Below are 22,584 nucleotides of genomic sequence, written 5' to 3'. Positions count from 1 at the left end.
ACGATGCATACAAAGCCCTCCCTTCGGCAAATCCAACCACGATGCCATCTTGCTTCTACCGTCTTATAGGCAGAAACTAAAACAGGATGTACCAGTGACGAGAACCATTCAACACTGGTCTGACCAATTGGAAGCCACGCTTCAAAAAAAATGTTATCACGCAGACTGGAATATGTCCCGGTTAACCTCAGAGAATAACATCACGCTGACTCGGCAAGTGAGTTTACAAGGAAGTGCATTGGAGATGTTGTACCCACTGTGACTATTAAAACCTACCCTAACCAGAAACCGTGGATGGATGGCGGCTTTTGCTCAAAACTGAAAGCGCGAACCACCGCGTTTAACAATGGAAAAGGTCTGGGAATATGGCTGAATATAAACATTGCTCCCTTGGCAAGGCAATCAAACAAGCGAAATGCTGGCACAGGGACAAGGTGGAGTCGCAATTCAACGTCTCAGATACGAGACGTATGTGGCAGGGTCTACAGGAGATCACGGACTACAAAAAGAAAACCAGCCACGTCACGGACACCGAAGTCACGCTTCCAGACAAACTAAACACGTTCTTTACCAGCTTTGAGGATAATACAGTGCCACCGTCGCGGCCTGCTAACAAGGACTGCACCCCCCCCCCCCCCTCTCTTCGTGGCCGAAGTGAGTAAAACATTTAAACGTGTTAACCCTCGCAAGGCTGCTGGCCCAGATGGCAGCCGTAGCCGCGTCCTCAGAGCATCAGCTGGCTGGTGTGTTTACGGACTAATTCAATCGCTCCCTATCCCAGCCTGTTGTCCCCACATGCTTCAAGATGGCTACCATTGTTCCTGTACCCAAGAAGGCACATAACTATACTAAATGACTACCGCCCAGTAGCACTCACTTCTGTCATCATGAAGTGTTTTGAGTGATTAGTCAAGGATCATATCACCTCCCCCTTACTGGCCACCCTAGACCCACTTCAGTTTGCATACCGCCCCAACAGGTCCACAGACGCAAACGCCATCACACTGCACACTGCCCTATTCCATCTGGACATGAGGAATACATACAGTATGTAAGAATGCTGTTCATTGACTACAGCTCAGCATTCAACACCATAGTACCCTCCAAGCTCATCATCAAGCTGGAGGCCCTGGGCCTCAACCCCGCCCTGTGCAATTGGGTCCTGGACTTTCTGATTGGCCGCCCCCAGGTGGTCAGGTAGGAAACAAAATCTCCACTTCGCTGACCCTCAACACTGGGGCTCCACAATGGTGCGTGCTTAGCCCCCTCATGTACTCCCTGTTCACCGACGACTGCGTGGCCATGCATGCCTCCAACTCAATCATCAAGTTTGCAGACGACAGAGGTGAGGGCACTCGGAGTGTGGTGTCAGGAAAACAACCTCTCACTCAACGTTAACAAAACAAAGGAGATGATCGTGGACTTCAGGAAACAGCAGAGGGAGCATCCTCCTATCCACATTGGAGGGACAGCAGTGGAGAAGGTGGAAAATTAAGTTCCTCAGCGTACACGTCACAGACAAACTGAAATGGTCCACCCACACAGACAGTGTGGTGAAGAAGGCACAACAGCACCTCTTCAACCTCAGGAGGCTGAAGAAATTTGGCTTGTCACCCAAAACCCTCACAAACTTTTACAGATGCACAATCGAGAGCATCCTGTCAGGCAATATCACAGCCTGGTACGGCAACTGCACCACCCTCAACCGCAAGGCTCTCCAGAGGGTAGTGCAGTCTGCACAACGCATCACTGGGGGGAAACTACCTGCCCTCCATGACTACTACAGAACCCGATGTCAGAGAAAGACCAAAAAGATCAAGGACAACAACCATCCGAGCCACTGCCTGTTTACACCACTACCATCCAGAAGGCGAGGTCAGTACAGGTGCATCAAAGCTGGGATCGAGACAGAAGCAGTTTTTCAATCTCAAGGCCATCAGATTGCTAAACAACAATCACTAACACAGAGGCTGATGCCTACATTGAGACCCAATCACTGTCCACTTTAATAAATGGATCACTAGTCACTTTAAACAATGCCACTTTAAATAATGTGTACATATCTTACATTACTCATATCACATGTATATACTCTATTTTATACCTTGCCTACGGTGCTCAGCCAGCACTCATCCATATACTTATATGTACATATTCTCATTCACCCCTTCAGATGTGTGTATTAGGTACAGTTGAAGTCGGAAGTTCACATACACCTTAGCCAAATACATTTAAACTCAGTTTTTCCACAATTCCTGACATTTAATCCTAGTAAAAATTATCTGTCTTAGGTCAGTTAGGATCACCACTACATTTTAAGAATGTGAAATGTCAGAATAATAGTAGAGTGATCTATTTCAGCTTTTATTTCTTTCATCACATTCCCAGTGGGTCAGAAGTTTACATACACTCAATTAGTATTTGGTAGCATTGCCTTTAAATTGTTGAACTTGGGGTCAAACATTTTGGGTAGCCTTCCACAAGCTTCCCACAGTAAGTTGGGTGAATTTTGGCCCATTCCTCCTGACAGAGCTGGTGTAACCGAGTCAGGTTTGTAGGCCTCTTTGCTCGCACAAGATTCTTCAGTTCTGCCCACACATTTTCTATAGGATTGAGGTCAGGGCTTTGTGTTGGCCACTCCAATACCTTGACTTTGTTGTCCTTAAGCCATTTTGCCACAACTTTGGAAGTATGCTTGGGGTCATTGTCCATTTGGAAGACCCATTTGCGACCAAGCTTTAACTTCATGACTGATGTTGCTTCAATATATCCACATAATTTTCCTACATCATGAAGCCTTTTATTTTGTGAAGTGCACCAGTTCCTCCTGCAGCAAAGCACCCCCACAACATGATGATGCCACCCCCGTGCTTCACGGTTGGTATGGTGTTCTTCGCTTGCAAGCCTCCCCCTCTTTCCTCCAAATGACAGTCATTATGGCCAAACAGTTCTATTTTTGTTTCATCAGACCAGAGGACATTTCTCCAAAAAGTATGATCTTTGTCCCCATTTGCAGTTGCAAACCGTAGTCTGGCTTTTTTATAGTGTTTTTGGAGCACTGGCTTCTTCCTTGCTGAGCGGCCTTTCAGGTTATGTCGATATAGGACTCGTTTTACTGTGGATATAGATACTTTTGTACCCGTTTCCTCCAGCATCTTCACAAGGTCCTTTGCTGTTGTTCTGGGATTGATTTGCACTTTTCACACCAAAGTACGTTCATCTCTAGGGAACAGAACGCGTCTCCTTCCTGAGCGGTATGATGGCTGCGTGGTCCCATGGTGTTTATACTTGCGTACTGTTGTTAGTACAGATGAACGTGGTACCTTCAGGCGTTTGGAAATTGCTCCCAAGGATGAACCAGACTTGTGGAGGTCTACAATCTTTTTTCTGAGGTCTTGGCTGATTCTTTTGATTGTTCCATGATGTCAAGCAAAGAGGCACTGACTTTGAAGGTAGGCCTTGAAATACATCCACAGGTACGCCTCCAATTGACTCAAATGATGTCAATTAGCCTATCAGAAGCTTCTAAAGCCATGACATCATTTTCTGGAATTTTCCAAACTGTTTAAAGGCACAGTCAACTTAGTGTATGTAAACTTCTGACCCACTGGAATTGTGATACAGTCAAATAATCTGTCTAAACAATTGTTGTAAAAATGACTTGTGTCATGCACAAAGTAGATGTCCTAACCGACTTACCAAAACTATAGTAACAAGAAATTTGTGTAGTGGTTGAAAAATGAGATTTAAATACCCCAACCTAAGTGTATGTAAACTTCCGACTTCAACTGTAGATGTTGGGGAATTGTTAGATACTACTGCACTGTCTGAACTAGAAGTACAAGCATTTCGCTACACTCGCATTAACATCTGCGAACCATTTGTATGTGACCAATAAAATGTGATTTGATTTTACTAACCGCCGCGCCGATCTGCATCACAAAAAAAAGTGTGGGATGCTGATTCGCTGCTTCTCTCCCACAACTCTGTTACTATGCCTAACAGGTGCGTGTGAGCAGTTCCCGGGAAAACACCTTGCTTGCCGGATCTATCTCCAAGTTGTGGGAGAGAATCAGCATCCAAAACGTTTATTTGTGACGCAGATCGGCGCGGTGCTCAGTCAGATTCCGTCGGTTGTCAGAACTGGCATCGGAAATTACCGATGACAACTTCCTTACAATTAGAAGATGACTGCGTCGTTGAGAAAACGTGTGTTTACCATTTAGCTACTAGCGGTTACCATTCTTTCATACAATTTTTATATTATTTTGATAATTGTATCTATGTCTTGGAAGTGAAGATTAGAATTCGCTGGGGAGACAATACTTTTGAAAGTACCGGAAAGAAAGTAGCCAGTTAGCTTGCCAGTGTGCTCCATTTGACGTTGGTTGACTGGCAAAAAAAAAGCAACAGTTGTCAGACGAAACTAGCTAAAGATTAGTAAATAATAAACAATGTCAGCCCTAACAATTTTCGTCCGGAGTCTGCCAGTAGATGCATGTAACGACCGCCTGGAGGACGCCTGCACAAAAAAAAATATATATTCCAAATCGTGACATTTGCGCGATCGATTTTCTATTGCTCATTTGCACGTCACGTCAATGATATCATGTCACCGTGTGGGACTGTAGGTCAATTAACTTTGTCGGAGTGGGCGCCCTGATTCTAGTTTGTGGTCTAGGCAGGCTACTGCCTGGGAAGGTCTCCCACTCAGAAGTACAAGATGGGGAGGGGGCAGGGGTAGGTTGACCTCAGGTCTCCCCCCTGGAATCCCGAGGTAGGAGGGGGGTAGGTTGACCTCAGGTCTCCCCACTGGAAGCCCGAGGTAGGAGAGGCGGGGGTAGGTTGACCTCAGGTCTCCCCACTGGAAGCCCGAGGTAGGGATAGGGGGTAGGTTGACCTCAGGTCTCCCCACTGGAAGCCCGCGGTAGGGAGAGCGGGGGTAGGTTGACCTCAGGTCTCCCCACTGGAAGCCCGAGGTAGGGAAGGGGGGTAGGTTGACCTCAGGTCTCTCCACTGGAAGCCAGAGGTAGGGGGAGCGGGGGTAGGTTGACCTCAGGTCTCCCCACTGGAAGCCCGAGGTAGGGAGAAAGGGGGAATCTATCAAATACTGCATCTCTGACTTTGTACGGTACTAATACAATTAGTTGTGCAATTTAGTTTGTGTTTCTTGTTTTGAAGTGCAATAATCTAATCAGGTTCTCTTTTTTATAAGTGTGTTATTCTTTGTGTGATATAGAATTTGTGCAATTTAGTTTTATTTGTGTATTGTTTTTGTTAGCAATTGGGTAATAGTGTCATTTTTTATTTTTTTTATTTGTATTTATATACTACAATTTGTTTGTCTTTGTTTCTACTTTTTGATATTTGAGTCTTTTTGTGTATATTTGTATATTTATATAGTTTTAAATGTTATGATTTTTTTACATTTGTTTTCCAAATGTCTGAATAAAATTATAATTAGTGCAGAATTGTGTTTTTTTGGGGGGGGGGGGGGGGGGTTCGCCCAGGGAGCCATACAAGCTAGAACCGCCACTGCCTGCACCTAACTATAACACGCAAATATAGAAAATGCGCTGCACAGTCAGAGATGGCCCAAATTCGTTTTTGACGGGCCTTTTTAGATAGGCTTATGTTTTTGCTTATCGTTTCCAACATTTTAGGCTTAGTCAACTTGTCTATAATTAGATACATGCAGCTTCTCTTCTGTCAAATAAACCCCTGCTCACCAGAATGCCATAAATTGATGTAATCGATAGTTTTTCTCTTTCCTCTTTCATCTCTGCTTCTCTCCCGCAGCAAATATGTTTAGGGACCAGGGAGAAAATGCAATAAAAATAAGCTGTACAAGTTTTTCTATGCTAAATTTCCAAATGGCATCAGTGACCGGTTTTAAGGAAATTAGTAGCAGTTAAAATGACTCAACATGTTTTTGATAAGATTTCAGTTCGGCTCGGATGCATATTTTATGATGCTGATGAAGAGATCATATTTCTCCACTCCTGATCCAGAGTAAAAATGTTACATTTGGTGTATAATTTTAATGCAAGAAATGCTTAATTCTGAGGGAGTTAATGTTATTATAGGCATTGTGAGAGGTTGAATTTGTATAGTGCTTCGCAATCATCGCACAATCATCCTCTTTTTACCACTTAATTTAATCTTTCCCAATCATTAGTATACTGTTCTGGCCCTCCTTTCTATTTATTTTCAACTCTCAATTTTGCAGCTTTTCTCTTATTGAATGAAACGCTGAACTTGTTGCCTCAGTGGATCATAGTTAACTTTTTCTGCCCAAGTTCCCCAATGCGTTTCGTAATTGGTGTGTATTTGGTGCACGCTACAGTTAGGCCATGAAGTTTAGGCTTAGGCTACGTACCAACAGCAGATTAAAAAACAATGAAAGAAAAACCTAAATGTAGCCCATAGATATGAATGTCACAATAATTATACTAAGTGTACAAACCATTAGGAACACCTGCTCTTTCCATGACACCGATTTGACCAGGTGAAAGCTGTGGTCCCTTATTGATGTCACTTGTTAAATCCATTTCAATCACTGTAGATGAAAGGGAAGAGAAAGGTTCAAGAAGGATGTTTATGCCTTGAGACAATTGAGACCTATTGTATGTGTGCCATTCAGAGGGTGAATGGGCAAGACAAAATATTTAAGTGTCTTTGAACGGGGTATGATAGTAGGTGCCAACCGCACTGGTTTGAGTGTGTCAAGAACTGCAACGCTGCAGAGTTTTTCACACTCAATAGTTTCCCGTGTGTATCAAGAATGGTCCACCACCCAAAGGACATCCAGCCAACTTGACACAACTGTGGGAAGCATTGGAGTCAACATGGGCCAGCATCTCTGTGGAATGCTTTCAAAACCTTGTAGAGTTCATGTCCCAATGAATTGAGGCTGAGGGCAAAAGGGGGCGAAACTCAATATTAGGAAGGTGTTCCTATTGTCTTGTTCACTGTGTACATTTATGGATTTTTAATGCATTGTTTTCTCTTTATTCAACCCACCCGCCACCCACCCGCCTTTCAACCACACAATATTTCATTGCCTTAAACCTGCCCACCCCGCTGATATAACCGCAGGGACTGTGGGTTACGAGTCAACCCTTGCATAACTAACAGACACACACAGACAAACAATATTTCCCTTTGGCCTCCCACTGGTGTGAGGATGCTTTGTCTGCAGTTAGTTGTTAATGTTTGTCTTGTGTTTTCACAGTGCTCTGAGGATGATCTGAAGCAGACCTTTGCCAAGTTTGGGACAGTTCTGGAGGCTAACATCCCCCTTAAATAAGGTACAGACTTTAACTTGAGAGAATCACCACCCAACCACACTAAGCACGGTTGAGCCTTTGTGGATTTAGTTGCGTAAAGACAACTACAGAGTCAGTAACATGTTTTCTATCTGCTGTCTGACTATTCCTCATTTTGTTTACCTTCCCGTGTGTGTTTCATCAGATGGAAAGATGCGGGGCTTTGCGTTTGTCCAGTTTAAGAACGTCTTGAAGGCAGGAAAGGCCTTGAAAGCAATAAACCTAAAGGAGGTCAAAGGTGAGACTCCTTAACCTGGTGTGTGTGTGTGTGTGTGTGTGTGTGTGTGTGTGTGTGTGTGTGTGTGTGTGTGTGTGTGTGTGTGTGTGTGTGTGTGTGTGTGTGTGTGTGTGTGTGTGTGTGTGTGTGTGTGTGTGTGCTAGGAATTGAAAACCTGGTCAAGGTATGGAGAACTGCTAGATGAAAAATTAAAAGTTGAATTGACAAAGACAGACATATGTGTATATGTGAAGACATATGTTCCTTTAAGAGGTTTGCAGCAAATCTCTCACCCTCCAGCGGGGAGGTCTGGTCTAAATACTCTGCCATATCTGTTTGTTGTTTCACACTTCCGTGCCCGGTGCCAAAACATTTGATCAAGGTGGAGACCTTGGGGTTGAATAGACTATACATTTGAAACATCTTAATCATTTAAGGACACCTATGGTTATGGCTCAGGGGCCAAGATACCATTTACTGAGGCCTGCTTTACGGTGACCTCTGGCCTGAGAGAGGGTACCTAGAGGCCATATTCCAATAGGGAATAATCATGAGAAAATAGTATTCTTAACAGTGTGTGTGAGACCTTTTTCTGCCCTGTGAATATCTCTGATAAAGATGGGGCACATCTCAATAGTCTACTGTGGCTTCATCTGTGCAATCAAGTCGTTCTCTCCTCTGTTCTTTACAGGAAGGCAGGTAGCTGTTGATTGGGCTGTGGCTAAAGACAAGTTTGTCGCTACTCAGCCAGGAGCTAAGAAAGAGGAAAAGGTCACAGCAGAGAAACCGGCACCTGAAAGTGACTCTGAAGAGGAGGAAGAAGTAGAAGAGAACAAGTATGAGCTTTTGCTGTCTTTTTAATCTCTATTTCTGCATGTCCTCAGTTTGAGATGGGCTGTAAAGATGTAGACCTTGATCTAGACGTAATTAAGCAATAAGGCATGAGAACCTAGGGATTATCGTGTGAATAACTGCCGACTAAGGGCTGTCTGAAGACCCAACACAGCCTGGGGGGGTCAGGGGAAACAGCCCATAGGAGGCTGTTATTCACTATCATTCCTGTTTTAGAAAATGGTTACCAACATATATTTTTAAAGATGAATGACATGTTTTCATAAATGAAAATGAGTACATTTATTTAATTCCGTCCTTCCACCAGATGATATAGTCCGGGCAAAAGCCAAACAAGCTTTGTCTATTACAAACATTCTAAGCAAAAAAGGTTGCCATGCAGGCTAGCTACTTCTTCTTTGCTAGCTAGCCAACTAAAGCTAACTCACAAGCAAATCAAGCAGCTGAAATGACAACAGACATTTGTTTTACGTTTGTTTCTGTTGCCAGTTCTTTTGATATATCCATTAAAATGATCCTGATAAATGTATTCGTCTGGCTCAGAGATTGTCAGTCATGTTTATTCTCTCCTATGGAAGGGTGGAGATTGCCCAAAAAAAAACTGTAACATTGTTGCACATGTCAGAAAAGCAAGCAGCAAGATTTAGTCAAACCCCAACTGTTGCAAACCAAATGCTTGCCTAGTAGAATGAGTTAATAATGTCAACTTTTTTCCAGGGGAGATTAAGTTTATAAATTGCCTGGCTGGGCTGTAGGACAGTAGATCTGCATTGATAATTCAAATTGAACTGTTAACAGGCAGTTAACCAATCAGGATCCAAATAACCCATTTTATGTCTAAGTTGATCTTCTTTGGCCAGTCTTTGGTTCTGAGGACTGGAGTATTTCCGCCAGGATATTGTTGAAGTGTTGTGTTTAATAGTTCTTCTTTCTATAGAGTCATCTCTAAGTCAGCTCAGCATCCAGACACCCCGTCAGAGGAGGAGGGTGTTGAGAAGAATGACGATGCAGAGTCTCAGGGGGCAGATGATGATGAAAAAAAGTGATCTTGGGTCTGATGAAGACAACGATGAAGATGATGACTGTGAGGATTCTGGTATGAAACAGTTGTCTTTCTCTTGATGAAATATCAATGTGTATGTTCCAGGCTGCCTTCTGTTTGAACCCCTCCAACGCTCTGGCTCTCGCTCTCTCTGGCTCTTGCTCTCTCTGGCTCTCGCTCTCTCTGGATCTCGCTCTCTCTGGCTCTCGCTCTCTCTGGCTCTCGCTCTCTCTGGCTCTCGCTCTCTCTGGCTCTGGCTCTCTCTGGCTGGCTCTCGCTCTCTCTGGCTCTCTCTGGCGCTGGCTCTCTCTGGTGCTGCCTCTTGCTGGCGCTGGCTCTCGCTCTCTCTGTCCATCATGCAGCCAACAGAAAGCCCCTACCATCAGACGTCAATGAGGGCAAAACCATCTTTATCAGGAACCTGTCGTTTGATACGGAGGAGGAGGGCTTGGAGGAGGTGTTACTGCAGTATGGAGAACTGAAGTACATCAAGATCTGCCTACACCCAGACACTGAACACTCTAAAGGTATAGTCCTGCCTCCAACACAACATAATTCTATCTCTAGCTCTGTCCCCTGCCCAAACTTAAACAATGCCATGAAGTGATGCCAGTCAGATAGTAGACATTGAATCATGACTGTGTTGGTTGGTAATGGTTGTTGACTGTGCTCTGTTGTCTGGTCAGGTATTGCCTTTGCTCAGTTCAAGTCTAAAGAAGCAGCAGAGAAATGCATTGCTGCTGCGGAGGATGAGTCAGAGGTGAGACGGAATAGGATAAATGACTCATGTATTCTACAGGTACATCTCTTCTGATGAGCTCTGAGTTGCTGTAATGTATGTTTGGGGGTAACATGTTTGTCTGTCTTAGAGCGAGGGTATCCGTGTGGATGGTAGAAAGCTGAACATCGTAGCAGCGGTAAGCAGAGAGGATGCCGTCAAACTGAAGGACAAGAGGTCAAAACACATACAGGGACCAGGAACCTCTACCTGGCTACATTTACATTTACATTTAAGTCATTTAGGAGACGCTCTTATCCAGAGCGACTTACAAATTGGTGCATTCACCTTATAATATCCAGTGGAACAACCACTTTACAAAAGTGCATCTAAATCTTTTAAGGGGGGGGGGTTAGAAGGATTACTTTATCCTATCCCAGGTATTCCTTGAAGAGGTGGGGTTTCAGGTGTCTCCGGAAGGTGGTGATTGACTCCGCTGTCCTGGCGTCGTGAGGGAGCTTGTTCCACCATTGGGGTGCCAGAGCAGCGAACAGTTTTGACTGGGCTGAGCGGGAACTGTGCTTCCTCAGAGGTAGGGAGGCGAGCAGGCCAGAGGTGGATGAACGGAGTGCCCTTGTTTGGGTGTAGGGCCTGATCAGAGCCTGAAGGTACGGGGGTGCCGTTCCCCTCACAGCTCCGTAGGCAAGCACCATGGTCTTGTAGCGGATGCGAGCTTCGACTGGAAGCCAGTGGAGAGAGCGGAGGAACGGGGTGACGTGAGAGAACTTGGGAAGGTTGAACACCAGACGGGCTGCGGCGTTCTGGATGAGTTGTAGGGGTTTAATGGCACAGGCAGGGAGCCCAGCCAACAGCGAGTTGCAATAATCCAGACGGGAGATGACAAGTGCAGGGTCGTACAGGGTGAGGCAGGGTCGTACTCTGCGAATGTTGTAGAACATGAACCTACAGGATCGGGTCACCCGTGATGGCGAGATCATGGAACGGGCAGTCCTTCCCCAGGAGGAAGAGCAGCTCCGTCTTGCCGAGGTTCAGCTTGAGGTGGTGATCCGTCATCCACACTGATATGTCTGCCAGACATGCAGAGATGCGATTCGCCACCTGGTTGTCAGAAGGGGGAAAGGAGAAGATTAATTGTGTGTCATCTGCATAGCAATGATATGAGAGACCATGTGAGGATATGACAGAGCCAAGTGACTTGGTGTATAGCGAGAATAGGAGTGGGCCAAGAACAGAGCCCTGGGGGACACCAGTGGTGAGAGCACGTGGTGCGGAGACAGATTCTCGCCACGCCACCTGGTAGGAGCGACCTGTCAGGTAGGACGCAATCCAAGCGTGGGCGGCGCCGGCGATGCCCAGCTCGGAGAGGGTGGAGAGGAGGATCTGATGGTTCACGGTATCAAAGGCAGCAGATAGGTCTAGAAGGATGAGAGCAGAGGAGAGAGAGTTAGCTTTAGCAGTGCGGAGAGCCTCCGTGACACAGAGAAGAGCAGTCTCAGTTGAATGCCCAGTCTTGAAACCTGACTGATTAGGATCAAGAAGGTCATTCTGAGAGAGATAGCAAGAGAGCTTGCCAAGGACGGCACGTTCAAGAGTTTTGGAGAGAAAGGAAAGAAGGGATACTGGTCTGTAGTTGTTGACATCGGAGGGATCGAGTGTAGGTTTTTTCAGAAGGGGTGCAACTCTCGCTCTCTTGAAGACGGAAGGGACGTAGCCAGCGGTCAAGGATGAGTTGATGAGCGAGGTGAGGTAGGGGAGAAGGTCTCCGGAAATGGTCTGGAGAAGAGAGGAGGGGATAGGGTCAAGGTGGCAGGTTGTTGGGCGGCCGGCCGTCACAAGACGCGAGATTTCATCTGGAGAGAGAGGGGAGAAAGAGGTCAAAGCACAGGGTAGGGCAGTGTGAGCAGGACCAGCAGTGTCGTTTGACTTAGCAAACGAGGATCGGATGTCGTCAACCTTCTTTTCAAAATGGTTGACGAAGTCATCCGCAGAGAGGGAGGGGGGGGGGGGGGGGGAGGGGGGGGGGGGGGGGGAGGGGGGGGGGGGGAGGGGGAGGAGGATTCAGGAGGGAGGAGAAGGTAGCAAAGAGCTTCCTAGGGTTAGAGGCAGATGCTTGGAGTTTAGAGTGGTAGAAAGTGGCTTTAGCAGCAGAGACAGAAGAGGAAAATGTAGAGAGGAGGGAGTGAAAGGATGCCAGGTCCGCAGGGAGGCGAGTTTTCCTCCATTTCCGCTCGGCTGCCCAGAGCCCTGTTCTGTGAGCTCGCAGTGAGTCGTCGAGCCACGGAGCAGGAGGGGAGGACCGAGCCGGCCTGGAGGATAGGGGACAGAGGAAATCAAAGGATGCAGAGAGGGAGGAGAGGAGGGTTGAGGAGGCATAATCAGGTGATAGGTTGGAGAAGGTTTGAGCAGAGGGAAGAGATGATAGGATGGAAGAGGAGAGAGTAGCGGGAGAGAGAGAGCGAAGGTTGGGACGGCGCAATACCATCCGAGTAGGGGCAGAGTGAGAAGTGTTGGATGAGAGCGAGAGGGAAAAGGATACAAGGTAGTGGTCGGAGACTTGGAGGGGAGTTGCAATGAGATTAGTGGAAGAACAGCATCTAGTAAAGATGAGGTCAAGCGTATTGCCTGCCTTGTGAGTAGGGGGGAAGGTGAGAGGGTGAGGTCGAAAGAGGAGAGGAGTGGAAAGAAGGAGGCAGAGAGGAATGAGTCGAAGGTAGACGTGGGGAGGTTAAAGTCACCCAGAACTGTGAGAGGTGAGCCATCCTCAGGAAAGGAACTTATCAAGGCGTCAAGCTCATTGATGAACTCTCCAAGGGAACCTTGAGGGCGATAAATGATAAGGATGTTAAGCTTGAAAGGGCTGGTAACTGTGACAGCATGGAATTCAAATGAGGAGATAGACAGATGGGTCAGGGGAGAAAGAGAGAATGTCCACTTGGGAGAGATGAGGATTCCAGTGCCACCACCCCGCTGGCTCGATGCTCTAGGGGTATGCGAGAACACGTAGTCAGACGAGGAGAGAGCAGTAGGAGTAGCAGTGTTATCTGTGGTAATCCATGTTTCCGTCAGCGCCAGGAAGTCTAGGGACTGGAGGGTAGCATAGGCTGAGATGAACTCAGCCTTGTTGGCCGCAGACCGGCAGTTCCAGAGGCTGCCGGAGACCTGGAACTCCACGTGGGTCGTGCGCGCTGGGACCACCAGGTTAGAGTGGCAGCGGCCATGCGGTGTGGAGCGTTTGTATGGCCTGTGCAGAGGAGAGAGAGCAGGGATAGACAGACACATAGTAGACAAGCTACAGAAGAGGCTACGCTAATGCAAAGGAGATTGGAATGACAAGTGGACTACACGTCTCGAATGTTCAGGAAGTTAAGCTTACGTTGCAAAAATCTTATTGACTAAAATGATACAGTACTGCTGGCTGGTGGAGTAGGCTAGCTAGCAGTGGCTGCGTTGTTGACTTTGAACGTGTAGCTGGCTAGGTAACCTCGATAGTTTCAGTACTACACCTTGTCATGATACAAAGCAACTTTGTAGCTAACATAACACTAATCAAGACGTTCCTTGTAATGTATTTAGTTTCTACAATGCTGCTCGTCGGTAATAGTTGGCTGGGTTAGGAAAAATGGCGTCGCGGGGGACGGAAATAGCTGGCTAGCTAACCTCGATGGCTGGCTAGCTAACAATTATCAAGCTATGACAAAGACAACTAAGTAGCTAGCTAGGTAACACTGCACTAGTCAAATAGTTCCGTTGTAAAGTATTAGTATCTACAGCGCTGCTAGTCGGTAACGGTTGGCTAGCTGGCAGTGGGTTAATGATGACTAGGTGTGTTGACTAAGTCAGCGCCGCGTCGCGGCTGGCTAGCGCACCTCGATAATACTCAAACTCAAACTACACGATTATCTTAGATACAGAGACAGCAAAGACAACTATGTAGCTGGCTAACTAACACTAACACCACACTAATCAAGTCGTTACGTTGTAATGTAATAGTTTCTGCATTGCTGCTAGTCGGTAGAAGTTGGCTAGCTAGCAGTGATGACTAGCTAGCTAGCAGCTAGCAGTGTTGACTACGTTAGGAGGACGAAGATAGCTAGCCTCGATAATTACTCAATTACTCTAAACTACACAAATTATCTTTCATACAAAGACGGCTATGTAGCTAGCTAAGAAGAATTGCTCAGATCAAACAAATCAAGCCGTTGTAATGTAGTGAAGTGTAATATTACCTGTGGAGCGAAGCGTGGTGCGACTGCTCGCTCCAAACCGGAAGATACCAGTAGAGAGGGATGTAAGTTACACCTCCTTTCTCCTCCCTTTTCCTCTCCTCTCCCCAACCCTCCATCTCATACCTCTTTCTCTGAGTGATACGGGCAGGAACTAAGGCAGCTGAGGGTGTTCCAGCAGCAGACATGACCAAGAGGACCAGAGTAAGTACTTCCTGTTTTTTAACCAATCAGAGCATCATAGTGTTACAATCACAACACAGTGTGTTGGTAACTTGGGGCTTGTGTCCTCAGTGTGCGTTTTCTTGAGGAAGGCTAACACTCTCCTTCTGTGTTATTTTGAGGACCTGAAGCGGACCAAGCTACGGGACATGAATGTGTTTGTGTCCAAGACCCGCTTGTGTATCCACAACCTGCCCAAGTCTGTAGACAGCAAACAACTAGGACAACTCTGTCTGAGCTCTGCAGGAGCTGGCAAGGGGGTCCTCATTACCGAGGTAAGACACTACTAGCACATTTCCATAGCTGTTTCCATCCCAGTCAAATCTGTCAATAGGTCCTCATCTCTCTGGGTCAGTGGTTCCCAAACTTTTTATAGTCCTGTACCTCAAACATTCAAACATTCAACCTCCAGCTGCGTGCCCCCTCTAGCACCAGGGTCAGCGCACTCTCAAATGTTGTTTTTTGCCATCATTGTAAGCCTGCCACACACACACACACACACACACACACACACTATACGATACATTTATTAAACATAAGAATGAGTGAGTTTTTGTCACAACCCTGCTCGTGGGAAGTGACAAAGAGCTCTTATAAGACCAGGGCACAAATAATAATAATCAATAATTTTGCTCTTAACCATCTTACATATAAAACCTTATTTGTTAATACAAAATTGTGAATAACTCACCACAGGTTAATGAGAAGGGTGTGCTTGAAAGGATGCACATAACTCTGCAATGTTGGGTTGTATTGGAGAGTCTCAGTCTTAAATCATTTTCCACACACACTCTGTGCCTGTATTTAGTTTTCATGCTAGTGAGGGCCGAGAATCCAATTTCACATAGGTACGTGGTTGCAAAAGGGCATCTGTGTCTAAACAGCGCGATTTGCCAAGGCAGGATACTCTGAGCACAGCCCAATCCAGAAATCTGGCAGTGGCTTCTGATTAAATTACATTTTCACAGAACCGCTTGTTGCAATTTCGATGAGGCTCTCTTCAGGGATGCAAACTAGTCACCTTTTGGCAAAATTCGCTGTTTTGAATCCAAAATAGGTGACCTACGTGATTCGTGTAGATCTGATGAGAAAGGTTTTGGAGGGATAGGGGGCTTTGGATCAGACTACAGGCTGTAAGCGAACGAGTGATGCTCGTTTGGAACAATACTGGCTGTATCCAAGAAGTTTGGGGGGAGGGGGGGCTTTGGATCAGACTACTGGCTGTTCTTGGGAGAGAGGGGGGGCTTTGGATCAGACTACAGGCTGTAAGCGAACGAGTGATGCGCGTTTGGAGCAATACTGGCTGTATCCAAGGCTCAGCCAATCGTAACAGCAGAATGCAGCACGTGACTAAAGAGAGAAGAGACAACCAAATTGCCAATTATAGCATCAGCGCATCCTCTGGAAAGACAGCAGAGAGTAGAAAGGCAGTTTTCCATTTACATCAGCTCGTCTCCTGAACGATAACGAAGAGGTAGGTGAGAAGCCTGACCACGGAGACAGGGGTGAGAAGGTGATGAAGCATACTTCATGAGCTGTAACTGAAAAACAACTGGCATTTGGAAAGTTTGAGGTGAGGGAGAAAGTGTCGTGGAACAAGTATTGTTAGCATTTTAAGTAATGTTATCTTGCTAGCAGGATCGAATTCTCCGTTAGCTAAGTTAACCAGAGAAACCTATAGAGGTGAAAGGAACACCACACACTTTTCCTCTTTCTCACTTTTTCAGTACAGTGGATAAAAATGGGTATGTCAGGTCTGCCTGAAAGAGATCAATTATGCCAACAAAAGCGTCTCATGCTCTGCTGCTGGCACATTGGACATTTTCTGACTGTTGACATCTGTTCTACAATGTAGTAACCTCCAGTGTAGCCCAAAGGTATTGCTTGTGTTGAACTTGACAGTACCACGTGTGTGAGTGAGGGGAGATTATTAAATTTTTTTAACTTGGTGAACGTTATTTTTGCACACATGTAGCCTTGTGCACTTGATCGATGTCTACTATAGTGGCCTCTATAATAGAGCAAAAATAGAATGCCTGTTTGTTTAATTCTATTTCTACTTTAGATGTTTTTTCCCCCAAGTGCAATATTTAGATGTGTGGGTGTGTGGTCACAAGCATTCTATTATAAAGGCTGTCATGGCTAACTGCAATATTAGTGTATAGTTTTTTTCTCAAGACTTGTGTGTCATTTGCAGTAAAGTCTAGGCAACAATTATTATTTTTTTTGCTGTGAGTTAGGTTCACATTAACCACTTTTTATTTTACACCCACAGACTGAGCATGTAGATCATATTCTTTGTTTTTTAATTAGTTAAAACTTGCATTTCCCCCTAGCAGGGATTTTTAGAATGTTCAGTGCAACAAAAAAGTGTCACCTTTTTGGGCCCTCACCAGTTTGCATCCCTGTCTCTTGTTCAGATATCGGTAAGTGGACTGGAGGCAGGGCATGAAAGGGATAACAAATCCAGTTGTTTGTGTTATCTGTTTCAGGAAAGTACCTGTGTAATTTCGCACCTAATTCACTCAGGTGCTTCGCTATATTACATTTGACATTGTCCGTAAGCTTGAGTTCATTTGCACACAAATAAATCATACAATGATGGAAAGACCTGTGCTGTCCTTGTTAATGCAGACAGGGAAGTGTTCCAACTTCTTAATTATAGCCTCAATTTTGTCCCGCACATTGAATATAGTTGCGGAGAGTCTCTGTAATCCTAGATTCAGATCATTCAGGAGAGAAAAAACATCACCCAGATAGGCCAGTCGTGTGAGAAACTTGTCATAGTGCAAGCGGTCAGACAAGTGACAATTATGGTTAGTAAAGAGAACTTTAAGCTGGTCTCTCAATTAAAAAAAAAAAACGTGTCAATACTTTGCCCCTTGATAACCAGCGTACTTATGTTGTAAAAGCGTTACATGGTCGCTGCCCATGTCATTGCATAGTGCAGAAAATACACGAGAGTTCAGGGGCCTTGCTTTAACAAAGTTACCATTTTAACTGTAGTGTCCAAAACGTCTTTCAAGCTATTGGGCATTCCCTTGGCAGCAAGAGCCTCTCGGTGGATGCTGCAGTGTACCCAAGTGGCATCAGGAGCAACTGCTTGCACGCATGTTAACACTCTACTATGTCTCATGGCTTTTGCGCCATCAGTACAGAAACCAACATGAGCAGCAGCTACGTTTGGCTACATACGGACCATTAGTGGAATTCTCACGAGATGGTAACGGTTAATGTGATTGGATGTTAATTATTTGACTAGGCTACCTGTATTTGACATTGTGTTGTTATTTCACTGAACACTAGATGGTCAGTGAAACGAGGCTACTCAGGCGAGGAAAAAACCTCACCCAAATGTATAGCCCCGTTGGAAAATATATATTGACTGTTTGAAAATGTGAAGAAAAAAACATGGAAAGAAATAATATTTTTACCCCAAAAAATAAAACCCAGTTTTGGAATAGCTGCTCTGGGTGAACTATTAGTGACCACCAGGTAGCACTACAGTGCCTTCAGAAAGTATTCACACCCCCTTGACTTTTTGTTCTAATGGTTTCTTCTTCTTCCTCCTCTTCTTCAAAGTCACATTCAGGTGCCACATTTTTTTGCTTTACAGCCTGAGTTCAAAATGTATTAAATTGACCCACCCATAATGTCAGTGTAATTATGTTTTTAGAAATGTTTACAAATTAATTACAAATTAAAAGCTGAAAAGTCTTGTCAATAAGTATTCAACCCCTTTGTTATGGCAAGCCTAAATAAGTTCAGGAGTAAACATGTGCTTAACAAGTCACATAATAAGTTGCATGGCCTCACTGTGTGCAATAAGTGTTTTAACATGATTTTTAATGAATACCTCATCTCTGTATCCCACATATAAAATGATCTGTAAGCTCCCTCAGCCGAGCAGTGAATTTCAAACAGATTGAACCAGAAAGATCAGGGAGGTTTTCCAATGCCTCACAAAGAAGAGCACCTATTGGTAGATGGGTAAAAAAAATGATAAAGCAGACATTGAATATCCCTTTGAGCATGGTGAAGTTATTACACTTTGGATGTTGTATCAATACACCAAGTCACTAAGATACATGCGTCCTTCCTACCTCAGTTGCTGGAGAAGAAGGAAACCGCTCAGGGATTTCACTATGAGGCCAATGGTGACTTTAAAACAGAGTTTAATGGCTGTGATAGGAGAAAACTGAGGATGTATCAACAACATTGTAGTTAGTCCACAATGCTAACCTAATTGACATTGTGAAAAGAAGGAACACTGTACAGAACAAAAATATTCCAAAACATGCAGCCTGTTTACAACAAGGTACTAAAGTAATACTGCATAGCAATATTTTTTTTTGTCCTGAATACAAAGTGTTATGTTTGGGGGCAAATCCAATACAACACATTACTGAGTACCATTTTCCATATTTTCAAGCATAGTGGTGGCTGAATCATGTTATGGGTATGATTTGCAATCGTTACGGACCGGGGAGTTTTTTTAGGATAAAAAAGAAACGGAATGGAGCTAAGCACAGGCAAAATCCTAGAGGAAAACCTGCTTCAGTCTGCTTTCCACTAGACACTGGCAGATTAATTCACCATTCAACAAGACAAAAACCTAAAACACAAGGCCAAATCTACACTGGCCTTGTTTACCAAAAAGACAGTGAATGTTCCTGAGTGGCCGAGTTACAGTTTTGACTTAAATCTGCTTAAAAATCTATGGCTATCTAGCAATGCTCAGCAACCAATTTGACAGAATTTTGAAAAGAATAATGGGCAAATATTGCACAATCCAGGTGTGGAAAGCTCTTAAAGACTTACCCAGAAAGAATCGCTGCCAAAGGTGAATCTAACATGTACTGACTCAGTGGGTTGAATACTTATTTAATTACTGGGTTTTTCTGTTTTTTTTTTATACAAATGTTAGAATTTTTCTTCCTCTTTGACATTTCAGAATTTTGTGTAGATTGTTGATGGAAAAAATGACATTAAATGCATTTTAATCCCACTTTGTAACAACAAAATGTGGAAAAAGTAAAGGGGTGTAAATACTTTCTGAAGGCACTGTATTGTCCTATAAAGCTGCCCTGTCCATGTTGAATGGCCTTTAATTTGTCTCTTTACAACCTCTTTCCGCAATTGTCTCTTTGTTTATCATTTGCTTCTCACCCCCTTTCTTTTCCTCACCATCTCTATCTGTATGCCCCCTCTCTCTCTCTCGCTGTCTTTCTCTCTCAAGTGCAGGGTGATGTATGATAAGAAGCCAGAGCGGGGTCAGGTGTTAGGCCGGTCGCTAGGTTACGGCTTTGTTCAGTTCCAAGATCATGAACACGCTCTGAAGACACTATGACACCTCAACAATAACCCTGACATCTACGGAAACACCAAGGTGTGTTTGTGTGACGCTGTGTCTTTGTTGATCTATGTGTGTGTGTATGCATGTCCTCAACCTTGTACTCGACAGAATGCAGCTGTGTTTGAGGGTGAATGCCAGGTTATGTTTCAGGATGTTGTCTTTGGCTCTCAGTAGCTGATGTCAGTAATTGCATTCATTTTATCTCTGAACAATATTGCGTCTGGACTCAAACATTCTAGTCATCAATAGTTATTGTCCCTGAGGAATATAAAGAGAATGTCAAATTGCACGTACACACATTTGGTTTGGCAACCTACAGCATCTGATCAATAATGAGGGTCTTGCTAAATGATGAGAATATGTTATTGAGAATACTATTCACAGGTTTTTTTTTTCCTTGAGTGATTTACGTTGTCTGTCTACAGAGACCCATTGTTGAGTTCTCTCTTGAAAATGAAAGAAATGCGACAACAACAAGTCAAGGTGTGTCTTCTCTGCTGTTTATGTTGGTGTGTGATGATGGTTAAGATTAAGAGTAACACATTTTCCTGTCTCCATGGTTTCCAGGAGCGTTTTAAGAGGCGTGGCCCTATGGCAAGAGGGAAGATGCAGCCGCAGTCAGGAGGCAGGCTTGGACCTCAGAAGGGTGTGTCTAAACCCCATAGTAACATGGTAACAAAGGAGGGGTCAGCGAAGACACAGTCGGCACCATCCGGTCAGGGCAGAAAGGATGGAGGTATGACGCTCTACACTTCTGCCCTAACCCTGAATATAACACACACACAGCTCATCAATTCTGGTGGAACTGCAAATGTTTGTCATTTTTAACATTTCCCTAATTTTCTATGTTCTTTTTGCTTTTTGGTTGTCGCTGATATTTCCTTCCATTCCTTTCTCTCTCGTCTAGTACCTCCCCCCCAGCCACAGGCCAAGGCTCAGACTCAGCAACAGAAGCAGGGCAGGCAGTACTCAGGCTTCCAGACCACCTCAGTTCTAGAACACGTAGAACTGGAGGATGGAAAGAAACGAAGGAAGGTTCTATCCCAGCCCTCTCACCATGGCCCAAAGATAAGGTAATACACACACACACACACACACACACACACACACACTGTACCTATCACATTGTAACCCATACTACATGGTATAATTTTGGTCCTGCAGGGCGCGTGATAAGGGAAAGCCTGCTCAGCCTAAGAAGCCCAGGATCGGTTCCAGCAGGAGAGAGAGACCGGGAGCAACGTCACTGGAGAAACCTACACAGGTATGCACACAAATACACACAAACATTACCCATGTCTGCATGTCGTGGCCCCAACATCATGTAATACATTCGACTGTCTTCATTGGTTTTCCAGAGGACTAAAGGGGCCAAGAGGCGGTTTAGGAGCCGAGAGGATGACCGCTTTGACAATCTGGTTGAACAATACAAGAGGAAACTGATGGGCGGCAACAAGACTGCAACCATCAAGAAGAACAAGTGGTTCAACAGTTAAGTGTGTTAGATGCCATTTTTTGGCATAACTAAAGAAACCTTTCCTTATGTTGGTTTCGACATCATTTACATTTTGAAACAAAGATATATGATGGTTGAAATGTTGGTGTAACATTCACCCATGAACTGTGTAGAATAGAGTCCAGCATATTACTGTCCGTGTATGTCTGTGTCCTCATGTTATCCACAACTTGTGGTGTGCCATCACAGTGGTAAAAGGTGGGGTGTCCGAGCAGTCACTTCCTGAATTAACTCTGACGTTAACTCTGTTCAGAACAGATGCTGATGTTTTACTCTACTTTGCTTGATGTTCATGTTAACTATTGGTGAATAATAATGTAAAGAAAATCAGATATTTGAGAAATGTAAATGACTGACATTTTTATTAAAGAACTTGCAAAGACGGAGACCGTTTTAGTTTCTCTATATTTCATATGTTAAGTGGTCATCTGTGATATAAGAAAATGTTAATGTATCGATACGTTTTGGAAACACCCACACAATGTTCATGTGTAATGTTTGCTATACATGTACATCTTCACCCCATGTACCTCTCCCACCCACCCATTTCTGGTCATGTTGATGTACTCTGTGTAAAGGTATTGGTGTGTTCAATAAAGGGTCATCTTTGATCAAGGTAATGTTCAACCTCAGACCAGTTTCTAGTTTGGGAAATGTTGGATTGTAGAAACACTGTCACACCCACACTGTTGATGGCATATTTGGTAATGTTTGCTGACTGACCCTGTTCTTCTCACCCACGCACTGGCCTAGTCAAGGGGAAATTCCGACCCACGTTAAGTGCCTGTAAATGGAAGGTAATTCCCTTTTTTATGTACTTTTCTCTGTATTCATTAACTTAAAGGAAAACAATACCTAAAAAATATATTTTGCTATTTGTTTCATTAGGCCATTGTTGACATAAGCAAAACATTTTGGGTCTATCAGCAATCAAGTTTAAGATGCACTATATATACAAAAGTATGTGGACATCCCTTAAACATTTGTGGATTTGACTATTTCAGCCACACCTTTGCTGACAGGTGTATAAAATCAAGAACACAGCCATGCAAACACTGGCATTAGAATGGCCTTACTGAAGAGCTCAGC

General features: G+C 44.5%; 2 protein-coding genes across 2 annotated transcripts; both read left to right on the top strand.

Annotated features, from left to right (window-relative positions):
* Window positions 1-7,230: 7,230 nt before the first annotated feature.
* Window positions 7,231-10,628, top strand: LOC106561211 (RNA-binding protein 28-like). The gene is made up of 6 exons (XM_082957241.1): window positions 7,231-7,310; window positions 7,474-7,566; window positions 8,237-8,381; window positions 9,335-9,493; window positions 9,802-9,966; window positions 10,126-10,628. Exons 4-6 carry the CDS (start codon window positions 9,397-9,399, stop codon window positions 10,251-10,253), a joined length of 390 nt encoding a protein of 129 aa, XP_082813367.1. The 5' UTR covers window positions 7,231-7,310; window positions 7,474-7,566; window positions 8,237-8,381; window positions 9,335-9,396; the 3' UTR covers window positions 10,254-10,628.
* Window positions 10,629-12,205: 1,577 nt separating this feature from the next.
* Window positions 12,206-21,881, top strand: LOC123723903 (RNA-binding protein 28). Its single transcript, XM_082957240.1, has 7 exons — window positions 12,206-14,605; window positions 14,746-14,898; window positions 19,863-20,012; window positions 20,547-20,715; window positions 20,887-21,052; window positions 21,144-21,243; window positions 21,338-21,881. The coding sequence occupies exons 4-7, from the start codon at window positions 20,571-20,573 to the stop codon at window positions 21,473-21,475; spliced, it is 549 nt and encodes a 182-aa protein (XP_082813366.1). The 5' UTR covers window positions 12,206-14,605; window positions 14,746-14,898; window positions 19,863-20,012; window positions 20,547-20,570; the 3' UTR covers window positions 21,476-21,881.
* The last annotated feature ends 703 nt before the right edge of the window (window positions 21,882-22,584 follow it).

This window comes from Salmo salar, chromosome 10 (genome assembly GCF_965601325.2).
Source record: "Salmo salar chromosome 10, fSalSal1, whole genome shotgun sequence".
NCBI lineage: Eukaryota > Metazoa > Chordata > Actinopteri > Salmoniformes > Salmonidae > Salmo > Salmo salar.
Note: the sequence above shows the minus strand (reverse complement) of the source record. Positions and strands in the feature narration are given on the sequence as shown.